This window comes from Acanthochromis polyacanthus, chromosome 9 (assembly GCF_021347895.1).
Source record: "Acanthochromis polyacanthus isolate Apoly-LR-REF ecotype Palm Island chromosome 9, KAUST_Apoly_ChrSc, whole genome shotgun sequence".
Taxonomy (NCBI): Eukaryota; Metazoa; Chordata; class Actinopteri; family Pomacentridae; genus Acanthochromis; species Acanthochromis polyacanthus.
The window spans coordinates 29,795,289-29,807,480 of NC_067121.1; the positions used below are offsets into that span (position 1 = coordinate 29,795,289).

At 40.3% G+C, this 12,192-nt stretch overlaps 2 protein-coding genes across 2 annotated transcripts; one reads left to right on the plus strand and one right to left on the minus strand.

Moving 5' to 3' along the window:
- Positions 1-131: 131 nt before the first annotated feature.
- On the minus strand, positions 132-2,162 carry LOC110955615 (cytochrome b-c1 complex subunit 6, mitochondrial-like). Its single transcript, XM_022200672.2, has 4 exons — positions 2,016-2,162; positions 1,535-1,585; positions 637-798; positions 132-492 (listed from the first exon to the last, which is right to left on the minus strand). Exons 1-4 carry the CDS (start codon positions 2,061-2,063, stop codon positions 460-462), a joined length of 294 nt encoding a protein of 97 aa, XP_022056364.1. The 5' UTR covers positions 2,064-2,162; the 3' UTR covers positions 132-459.
- Positions 2,163-2,320: 158 nt separating this feature from the next.
- nsun4 (NOP2/Sun RNA methyltransferase 4) lies at positions 2,321-7,526 on the plus strand. Its single transcript, XM_022200680.2, has 8 exons — positions 2,321-2,438; positions 3,713-3,932; positions 4,577-4,739; positions 4,819-4,973; positions 5,066-5,226; positions 5,337-5,461; positions 5,584-5,716; positions 5,889-7,526. The coding sequence occupies exons 1-8, from the start codon at positions 2,346-2,348 to the stop codon at positions 6,030-6,032; spliced, it is 1,194 nt and encodes a 397-aa protein (XP_022056372.2). The 5' UTR covers positions 2,321-2,345; the 3' UTR covers positions 6,033-7,526.
- Positions 7,527-12,192: the final 4,666 nt, after the last annotated feature.

Sequence of the window (12,192 nt, forward strand, 5' to 3'; positions counted from 1 at the left end):
TCTCTAACTATAAACCAAATGTCTCATTAAGAAGCATTACTAAAGGAGCCTTTTTGTGTTAGTCTATGAAATGAAATTATCAGTCATTGATACCAGAGAGTCAAACACATTGAGAAGGAGCAACCCAAACAGAAACCAAAGAAAATCTTTATTTTCTGGTCAGAACAATGAATCCACGACCAAACCTGAGGTAAACTCCACTACTGGAGCGGCATACTTGCTTTTGCATATGATGCGACCACACTGTAATGATAATCTGGGCCCTTTTTTGCACAAACTGTAAGTTGTAATAATCCACCGTAAAAGTGATTCACAATGCCGATAGTGTTTCTGATCCTGACAAGCATGCACTGTATACAAGGGGTGGGGTGGACTTAGTTCAGGAGAACAACAGACTTCATAAGTGATAACTGATTACTTTACAATTATAGCAGCTAAATAGTCTACGGGGCAGGCAGGTCATTTTACTTGGTGGAACAGCTTGTGTGAAACCTGCAAAGAGAGAAAACGACACAGTTAGCATCTTCAGCGGAAGACATTCAAGTGAATATAGTTAAAGTCTCTTCCTTGCTGTGTGACTTCTCAAAGAAGATGGATGCATTTTTTGTCTCTCTTGTGCTTCCATCACAAACTTACACAATGGTCCCGTGCATGCAGGAAGTCAAAGAGTTCTTCTGTGCAGTCCTCCACAGTGTTGGATTTTGAACTGACGCGGGCTTCACACAACTCCAGACGCTCTTTGTAGTGCACACAGTGTTCAGTCTCCTCACACTTTGCTCGTATCGTTTCTAACGGGTCCTAACAGGGACAAAATGAAAATGATGTATGTTAGAGCACAGTACATGATGCACAGAGCAGGCTGCACATTAATGTGATTCTGAAATGAAATTGGTGATTGATGAAGAGCTCAGATTGTTTCACTTGAGGAAAGTTAGCAATACGACAAAACAGAAGCATACCTTTTTCGTTGAACAACAATATTGACCTTTGTTTATTATTTTGTCCCTTTCTGTTGCTTCCAGTTGCTTTAAGTAACTACACACTTAAGACACTTCACACAAACACTTTCAGAATTTTGTAATTTGTATTCTTTATTTTTATTTTAATACTAGCCTCTGTGTAATTGTGTATATTTCACTAACCTTTGTTTATTGTTTGTTGTACTCTGGCAAAATAACTTCCTCTGGGATTAATGAATTAGATTTTATCTTCTCTCAAATGCTACAAAATCTCTGTAGTTGTTTCTAAGAAATGTTTGTGTGAATTACATGTTTATACACAAAGCATTTCCATCAGACGTAGGAATAACTTTACAAGTGGATTTACAACAATTCATTTATTAGCTGTCAGGCAAATAAATTAATCGCCACCTATTTATGAAAATTTTCTGGTTCCAACTTTTTAAATTTGGAGATTTTCTGCCTTCTTTACTTCTCTGACAATAACCTCAATATTTTGGGTTGTAGACACTTAATCCACAAAATAATTTACAGATTACTTGGCAATAAAAACAGTTAGTCACATCCCTACTTACCACCATATCTTCCTCTTCTTCCTCCTCTTCCTCAGCAGGTGCATCTTCCTCCTGGTAAGTGACAACAACATCAAAGACAAATCAGAGTGTATGAAGGAACCACAGCTGTAATAAAATTAATAAGACAACTTAAACCCCAATTACAGATCAAAACAAATTTTACATCTGAACTTTTTTGAACTCTTTATTTTTACTTATTAGTTGAATAAGTTCGTAAATTTTCAATACACTTGGTGCGTGACAGATAATGAATAACCTCGATCATTTACACTAAAATTAACCCAGCACTTGTCTAAACTTGAATTATTGTTTGTGTTAGTTTCAGCTGTCAGCCGCGTTTAATGCTGAAAATGATGACTAGACGTCTTGACAAGATCTGACACCACCTCGATGCATCCAACTCAGCTGAGCAGCAGAGTTAAGTAACTTAGTCAGACACAAAAAGTGTCTTATAAAGACACAAGCTGATATTTTTCAATACCTCGTCGTCGGGGTCTCCGTACGTGAGCATTTTCCTCTCAAAAACCATGATTATGTCTCTGAAATGTACCAAAAACTCGGAGAACAAACACTTAACTCGTCAGTTGCTCGGTTTTCGGTTGAGGACGCGAGGTCGGTCACACGCCGGAAACGACTGGAAGGAATTACTGGAAGACGTCACCTATTGGTTAAAAGGATTATTGACGTTCCTCTGGTCCAATCACCGTGCACAATTTGTGTAAGACCCACCCATCTAAATTTCCAATGTATGCGGAACCATTGTTTGACTACAAGAGAAAAGTCGGACCGAAAAAAACTGACGCACAGCAAGATGGCACTGTTCATGGACACAAGGCTGATAATAAGAAAAGTTACAGATTTAAGATGTTTAACGCCCAGAAGATACAGAGTGAAAGAGAAATGGGTGAGTGTATCAGCACACTAATATACAAATGGGTTAATACTGGTGGTTATTAGTGGAAATGGAATTAAGTCAGAAGTGTTACAACGGTTCACAGAGCAGATATAGTCTAAAATCCTTAATGTTTTTCAAAAAATGTACCTTACTGAATGATATCAACGAGAGCAGAAGAGAGCAGGATGCATAAACATATTCAGTTGTGTTAATAATTGTTTATACACAAATAAACAGTGAAGATTGAAGGAATTGTGAAGATATAAAAAATACATTGAAGTACAAATTAAAATGTCACCAAATGAATTTTCTTTAAAAAAAGAAACTGTATATAAACATCTACTATGGGTGTGTTACAATGCCTATACAGTCATGGAAAAAATTATTAGACCACTTTTGTTTTCTCCAATTTCTTGTTCATTTTAGTGCCTGGTACCGCTAAAGGTACATTACCTGAAGAATACAATGAACACAACAAAAATGCAGTTGATTCCACAATAATTTATGTCCTATTTGACATGCTTCAGCTTCATTGTATTCCCAGGGTATATAAGAGGCCATTTCATGTCATCAGTAGCACTGCACATGTAAAGGTCGAGAGTGGTTTCCTGCTTACATTCAAGCCGTGGCACAACTCAGAAGCTGTCAGCTCTCACATAACGCCTAAGAATTAGGTGAAACCACGAAGGTAGCCATCTTTGCACAACTGGGAATTGGCATGAGTGAGAGAAAGGTAGAGAAAAAAACTGAAGATCTCAAAGACAGCCGTTCATCACACCAAGAAATAACAAGCCCAACATGGTACTACCAAACTGTTAGCTGGTCACGGCAGGAAATGTCTTTCTACCCCACCAGATGACCGTCACTCATCTGTTCCTGTGTCAGGAATCATTGTCAGACCTCCAGGAACCTAAAAGTGCTGATTTTGGCAGTGCAATGCCATAGCTATTGATATAACAACTTAAGTGATATTTGTTATTACCAAGAAAACCATGGAAAATGTCTAGATATCAGCTCTTAAATGAAACTCTTATGAGCTATTTTTGTTGTTGTCATTATATTTCTCCAAATAAATGTATCTTTAGTGATACCAGGCATTAAAATGAACAAGAAATTGAACAAAACAAGGGTGGTCTAATATATTGTTTTTCCATGACTGTAGTGTAAAATCCTTTCCTCTTATTCGGGAGCATTTTAAATTAGTTAATGAAACTCATGCAGATAATTAAGACAGCATTATGCATATTTACAGTAAATGTGTTTCCTTCCTTGCTGTGGGACAGGCTGCTACACATGCCAAACACCCTCCCACCAGACTGGCCCTGCATCACTTTGATGCCACCTACAGTGTACAGCTGGGGAAGCTGTGGCCGTCAGTCCGAGTTGCCATGCTGTCAGAGAGAAAGTACGGAGCCCTGCTCAACAATTTCTGTCATGATGCTGTTCTGGTGGACCTCCAAGCCAAGGGATGCAGAGACTTCATCACCAACAGAGAGGAAGATGGTCAGTGTGCGTTTCCAGTGTTCACAGTAAACCAGCCAATGTGAGCCTTATCACTTAATGTTTGCTACTCTTCAAGTTTTGATGCTGAGAGGTAAACAGATTTTAACTTTTTGTCTTTCACAACAGCAAAAAACAACAACATATAACTATTGTTTTACTGAGCATGGTGATTCTTATCGAGGGAAAGTGTTCAGTTACCTCAGACGCCTGCGACTTTTTTTCTTACCTTTTTGTCTGAGATAGGTTCTTATGAATAAAACTGTAATTGTAAACAAGAATATGTACAATTGCACAATTTTTAAATTACTATTGCAACATATTCCAAGACTGCATTATTAAATCCACAACAGTATTTTATTGTCAACTTTTTTGTGTGTGTAAATATTTCCATATCACTAATGTTGCTTTTCCTTTTGCAACTTACTGTTCCTTTTCAGTGTTTCTCTCCTGTTGGGAAACAAACTCAGTGTCTTGTAAATTTAGTAAAAACACATCATGTGTTTGAGTTAATTTGCCTTACTTCACTTTGCACTTCTTGCAATTTGACCAACGTGCATCGACCTACTATATACCGAAAACTTTATACTGGATGAAGCCAGTGTTTCTTTGTGTAATCAGCTTCACATTCTTTATCTTTTCTGCAGCTATGCCAAGCTTGGAGCAAAATTCCGAGACTCAGGCCCAGGATGAATCCAGTGATGTTTCCCTGAAGAAATCTGACATTGATGGTCGGCAGATAAATCTAAGCCCAAATATTAAGTGCTTAGTGTTTCCAAGAGGGGATGTCACACGATTCAAGCCAGCGAGGTGAGCAATATTCCATTTGCCATTACTAATGACATGGTCTCTTGTAGTCTGATCTTTGGTTCTTTCTTGTCCTCTTAAGACCGGATGCGTACGGCCTGTTGAGCTACTACCTCATGGACGCAGCGTCTGTATTGCCTTGTCTCGCACTGGATGTTCAAGAAGGTCACAATGTGCTTGATCTCTGCGCCGCTCCAGGAGGCAAGACCCTGTCGTTACTTCAGACCCAAAGTATTAGTAAGTGTGTCACTTTGTCTAAGTCTTTTTTTGGCTTTTCTGTGTTCTGTGACTCTAGTACTAACCATCCACCAATTGTGTTTATATCAAAGGATTCTTGTGTGTAAATGACACCTCGGTGTCTCGAACAATGCGACTGAGGAAGGTCCTCCACAGCTACGTACCAAAGCAGTTTTTGACAGATGAGAAACTACGCATCACCTCCTTTGATGGCACCAAATGGGGGGATATTGAAAGAAGCACTTTTGACAGAGTAAGCCATTTTCACACGACCCTGTTGATCATTTCAAGGCCAAACTGTCTGAATTCATTACACGTTTATTCAGATTTTACCACAACGTCCACCTCCTCCTTTCTTCTCAGGTCCTTGTTGACGTTCCTTGCACCACAGACAGACATTCGCTCACGGAAGACGACAACAATATATTCAATAAGATCAGGGTCGGTGAGAGACGAAGGCTGCCTCAGCTACAACTAGAGCTGCTTCTGTAAGTTTGTAAACATGAGCATAATGTGCATGTGGTTGTTACAAGTCATGTGGTAAACTTTTATAACCATATGCGGTGAAACATTCCACTTACCTGTACAGTAACCAGTCTGTACCTTTCAGGGCGGGAATCGAAGCAGCTTGTCCAGGTGGGGAGATCCTTTACTCCACCTGCACGCTGTCTCAAAACCAGAACCAGGGTGTGGTTGAACAGGCCATCTGCTTGGCTAGAGAGAACCACGGCATCCAACTGGAGGTGAGTGAGACACCCAATCAGCAAGAAACTGTGTACTAGAGGTGCACTCCAGAGTAGCAGAATTGCAGTGTCACTTATGGGAGATTACAATTTCCTGATTGTGAAGCCAAATCACTACAAATAATTGGCATTTTTCTCTTCTTCCCCTCATGCTGATCACATCCACATTCAGGCCGTCAGTCTGCGACCCTTCACACAAATGTTTAGGAACACCTTTCACTTCGCTCCCGGCCTCCACTTGGGTGAGATGGTCATACCACACTTAGCGGCTAACTTTGGACCGATTTATATGTGCAAGCTGAAGAGACTCACATAAACTGTGAGCTGAACTGTTTTGCTGAAAGTTTGGAGTATTGAGTGAGTCTCCGGATGGAAACTCATTTACAAACACTTCCTGGTGGAATGGAGTTGATGGACTTGACTGCAGACGTATTTTACCCTCAGAGATCAACTTGGACTTTTTCCATCATAACTGCGGACACATTGGAGAGCACTGGAGCTTTTTGAACTCTTAAAAGCCAGCAGGAATGACAGCATTGCAGTTTGCATTATGCTTGCAGTTTTCTTTTTGCCCCATAGGTGTCAACAGAACATAAAGAGTAAAGGTATCCTGTGCCTTCTGTGCCCACTAGAGGACACTAAGCATATATGAGTAAAGGTTGCAAGAACCCCAGTATGTGTGTCCTCCTACACTTATCAGATGCACAGAGATGCTATTGCAGGTTGGGGAATCACATTACTGAAACACAAATTTCCATCAGAATTACCTGCTCTCTTTAGCTCTGCTATGAAAATGGGCTTGGCTTGTTCTGTGGTTATTCATCAGGTTTGATGGCTTTGCCTAATAATGCGATATGTGCAAGGAGGACATAATGAACAGGCAGGTAATGACTTCTTTGACCATTTGAATCTGTGCAACTTTCATTACTACAGCTGGATTGACTCCGTTTTGCATTGGCATCACTCAGAGGTGAAATGTTTCCTCTTATCGCAACCTAATGGCAGCGCAGAGGTGCCTCTTTTTCCATCACACCGCCGATGACCCTTTATGTTGTCCTGGCCAGGCAATGTAGCGTGAAAAAGGTGTGTGTGTGTGCGCGTTTATATAGATATATATATGTATGTGTGTGCTTCTAACGAGTCCACCATCCACATCCCACTGTCATTAAGCTGCTCCAAGTGCTGGAGCTCACTCCCATCCCCGTGCAGGGATGGACGGCAGCCATGCGACTCCCAGATGAACATTAAAGAGGCAGCAGAGAGCTAAAATGGGACGACTCGCCCCGTTTTTGCCCCTCCGCTTTTTTTATTCCACAGATGAGTGCAGATAATTTTCTGTGCGATTGTGAGTGATTACTGTATTACTGCGGTAAAAGGGGGATGTATCGGGGAATGCAGAGGGAATTAATGACACATAAAAACTATTTCTGTATTGACTGCGTTCGTCCCCAGGGCCCTGAATGCCTCTTCGCATATCTTGTGATTACCTAAACGTATTGTAAATATGTGTTTCCTATGGGCTCTTACATAAATTTACATGTTTTAACACTCAGGAGACGGCAGACTGTTAGAGATGAGTTACTCTCTATTCTGCCTGTCTATAGACTCGACTGGCTGCCTGCTTTATTATTGAATTAGCCAATGAAGCGCTGTGCTTTTGTGTCCCTGTATATAAGCCTGTGTTAGGGAGACATGATGTGTATTAGAAAGATGGATATTATGGATTTAACTACACAGCCGTGCTTCTGTTGTGTTTTCAAATACAATTTAAATGTTGCCTTTTTGCTAATAAACATGCAAAACACTGTAATAGACTTATGTTCTCACCTTGTACTACACAAGCAAATGAAAGAATGATCTTATGTGCGTTAGCATTGAAATCCATATAGCAAAACCGAGCATCTGCAGTAGGTTTTTAGATCAGTTTAATGATTCAGCGTTTGTGTCCTCAGTGGTTCAAGGTCCCTGTATATTTAGTAAAGACACACGTGGAGGGGAGTAGTTGGAAAGTCTGTGTACTTAAAGCAGAAGCTGCTGTTCTGTGGCGTTTTAAGCCCAGAGGTGACGATCAGACCTGTGTCCCAGTTGGCGGTGGGAGAGCAGATTTCAACAGTGGGGGTCTTTGTTGGAGATGCGCTTTGTAGACTGAGCCCAGCAGGATGTGCTCTCTGCTGTTTGTAGCCACGGGGCGGATAGAAGATGTGATATTGTGTGTTCTTTAGAGATTACAGCTGTTTCTGTCTTTTCTTTTTAAAATTAATTTCTCAAGCTTGTTTGTATTTGCAGGCATCTAGATGCTTGTTGACATTAGCGAAAAGATCACTGATAACACGTTTCATTGGAACTCATACAGTTCTGTGACAGAGAGCAGGTGACATTTTAGACATTTTGTGTGTTGTACTGTACTCTAGAGGCCCATTTACACTCTGCCATGATTATAGGTGCACTTTTTATGTGTGTTTTTTTAAAGAATGTGACTGAGCCCAGCTGTACATGGAGTTTATGCGATGAGCATAATGTACCTAAAATTTCAAGAGTAAAAGGACCGTTTCTGTCATCAAAAATAAAGATGGCGCCCAAAATATTCAAAACAAAACAGCAGTAATGAGGGCTGTTCAGAGTTTTGTTGCTTTAAGTTCTGATTGTGAGGCCTAAATTTTAACATAATAGATTTAAACTTTTAGCTTTTTATTTAACATAAAAGTAAATATCCCACTGTTCAACTTAGAGGCAATGCAGTTACTGTCAGGTGACACAATTTTAATTGAAATTGAAGTGATATTGCACAGAGGTGTCCTGACCTCAGTTGTATTCTGTGTGCAGCTGAGTAGTTTTGTCTGGAGGTTTCTAGGTGTCAGGCCCTGCCTTAGGGTCACAACATCAATAAGATAAGATCAGATCTACTTTATTCATCTTTTTTTTGTATATATTTGTATAATGCAATAAACAAAAGTTATTGGAATATGCACAGTTACACAGAGGTTAGTCGTAAAATAGAAATAACAAAGAATACAAAGTACAAAATGCAAGTTTCTTAAAGCATTTGTGTGAAATGTCTAAAGGATAATAAGAAAAATAAAATAAGATAACACAGGTACAAGATGTAAACTGTATGCTAATAGCATGAAATATTAACAGAAAGTGAACTTAAATAAGAGTAAACAGATGTATTGAAATCTGAGGCGTCATGAGATAATTAAAGGGAGATGGAAGGATAAAAATCTAAATTTTGCATCAAAAATTTTTAACTTTTTTTTTGATGTTTTTCTAAATGAAACTTTATTACAAAAAGGGAAGTCACTCTTTGGTCAGACTGCAAACACCAAACATTTGAAGCATGACATGAGACCAAAAGCTACCTGAAATGATGGAAGCAGTGGTTCAGTCTTGAAGAGTGTCATTTAGAGGCTTATTAAAATGTAACGGCTTCATCTCAAAAGAAAACTTCAGTTGTCAGATGAATTTAAAGAAATGAAAAGTATAATATTTACTTTTAGTATGTAGTGGAGTAGACGAATCGAATAGCAGTGAAATAAATTTGTACTTAAGCACAGTAATGGACTAAATGGACATGATGTTGCAACTTGTTTTGTAATGCGTTTAATCTGCTGAGTTACTGTTTCCTCTGGGTAAATCTTCCATAAAGATATTCTCAGTCAACTTGCCCTAAAAGTGTGCTGTATCATAATGTAGTTTCCTCTATCCTGGTAGATGTCACCTGCTGCAAATGCTGCCCTGTAAAGTACAAACACTTTACATTGTTGTGACCGAGGCTTGCTCTCATGTAGCATTTAATGATGAGATATTCACTCAGAAAGTGTTTCTCCTCTGAACTGAACACTCTCCTTCAAATTACTTCAAACAGGCTTCATATACAGCAGACAATGTGTGATCTAAGCGTTCACCGACAGCCTTGATACTCCATGAAGTGGCTGAGAGCGCTCCCGTTCGGTTTAGTGAAGCCCACATTGGAAATGCAACCGTAGGTTTAGGCTGCAGCCAGATTAAGAAGGGAGAGAATGGGGGTTTTCTTCTCTCTAAGAAGATTACCCGGGGAGGGGCGAGATGGCAGTCAGAGTGTTTAAGAGAAAAAGGACAAGAAGAAAATGGAAGATGAAGTGGAACTAAAGGAGGGTGGCCCTGGATACACAGTTTAGCCACCTGTTGTCTGCCTCTTGATATCACTCTTTTCTTTGTTTCTCTATCTATATAAAACACTTCCCTCTGTTTTGTGTCTTCAAGGTTTTATTGAATAGGCCAAGGATTGTTGCCTCCTTAACATTTTTGGGCCCCTTCAAGCATCAAATATGAGTTTAATTTGTTTCAGCGAGTTTAAAGCAAGTTTTTTTTGTGTGTATTTTCTTTGCATGTGTATGTGCAGCTGTGAGCCTGATTGTACTTGTGCTTCACTCTCCCTTAAGTTGATGCTGGTGGTTTCCAGGAGGGCTTTGATGTGTATCTGGGCAATGCACTATTAGAGGGATTTCCCCGGGCCTGACAGCTCAGAGAATATGCTGCGAAATGGCAATGCCACTGGGCTAAAAGAATGCTGGAAACAGGATTAGGATCATATTCTGGCAGACCCTGTCACCTACTCAATGGGCCGAGGTTTCTAACGCTGGCACTTTTCAGTCTCGCCATGGTTAAAACCTTTAAGAGAACCATGGAGAGGAGGGAGAAAAAGCACTGATTGAACGGTACACTGTGATTTTTGTGTGGGGGTCTTGCTCTGAGTGTGTGTGTGAGTCACAGAGAGAGAGAGAGAGAGAGAGAGAGAGTCAAAGCAACAGATAGACCAGACCGGTGAGCCCGTGTGGGTCACGTACAAAAAACTGTGAAGGTGTAAAACCATTAATTCTATTGCACTTTTAACTCTAAGATACAAGGACAGAATTTACATATTAGTCTAGTTTTAGAGAAATGATCTGAGTTTACAGCACTGGGTTCATAGCTTCATGTTGTTCCCACTGCTTACTAGATGATGGATTTTTGAGCGCTCTCTCAGACACACACACAGGAATACACACATGTCATCACTTGCTTAAAGGGAAGTAGATGGAGATCCTTGTGTGCCTGCATGTAGGTGTTTAGTGGTGAATATACAGCTCTGAGTGTTAGAGATGGAAGCACCTGATCCAGCATCAAGGGCTCAACACACTTGACCCTGCAGCGATACAATCAAGCAATCCCTGTTCAGCCCCGAGGGTGTGTGTGAGTGTGTGTGTTTGTGTGTGTTTTGAGGGGGATGGGTGTTAAGAAAAGAGAGAACATTTGGAACAAGAGTATTGTTATGTTCTCTGGTGCAGAGCCCCATGGGAGGAAATCCTGCCATGTACCTGGACAGATTCCTCCTCTGGATAACAAGGACATCCAGTTCGGATGCATATCCACAGCACGCAGTTGTATCAGTAACGCAATGAGGATGTCCTTGGCCGAGGACACACACATGTATGTGGTGTAATAAAACACAACAAGGTTAGGGTGAGGTGTTACACCCACATTAACGCTGCTAATCTGGTGGGATCATTATCCCCCTCTATCCGATTTTTGGGAGGCGGTCATTCATAACGGTCGGAGAAATTGCTCAGTGCGGCAGTGAAGGTGCATTAGTTATTTACACACCCAAACACACACACTCTGAGGGTAAAATATATGTTGAAGGCCGATTCAGTTAACAGCATCACAATGTCACACATTTACAACACATGTAAAGTTTACTGTGGGAACAGGAAGGGCACATGTTTAGAGGGTGTGGCAGAGACGCCCTGCGTGTGTGTGTGTGTGTGTGTGTGTGTGTGTGTGTGTGTGTGTGTGTGTGTGTGTGTGTGTGTGTGTGTGTGTGTGTGTGTGTGTGTGTGTGTGTGTGTGTGTGAGCATGTTTGGGTGGGGGACTGTGCGTTTTGACAAACCATGCTGTTAAAGATATAATAGCAGCATAATCACCGCCCCAGGCCGTCATTCTTCAGGATAATGGCCTGCTTATTCATCGGGGATGCCTTATGTCTCCACGCTGCTTTTTATTTCTCAGATATTTCAGATTACGCTGTTCTTTTTCTGTCTCTTTTACCCACATTGTCATACTACAGATTCTACTATCCCTAATGTATGTTTTGTTGTTCTTTTTAATTTGACCTTATTTCCACCATTTTATTGTCTTGATGCTTTTTCTTCACTTTCCTGTTTCTTTTCCTCTCATCATCTGCATGAGGAGAAAAGCTGACCTATTATCACCTTAAATAGCTGAGTTGCTTGCATTTCCCAGAGATAGACTCTAATGTTATTTAAGCTTTGTTGCTTTAAAATGCTGCTGGTTCATGCAATCAATACAGTTTTATAGTCTGCTTAATACTTACTGAGGGAGAGAAGCATAGCTTATTATCTACTTGTTATATTTCTAAATTACTGCTGTGTAATGTTTTTTTTAAAGCTATAACCACCCCTATAATGTGTAAATATTCAGCAAAGGCAGAGAAGTG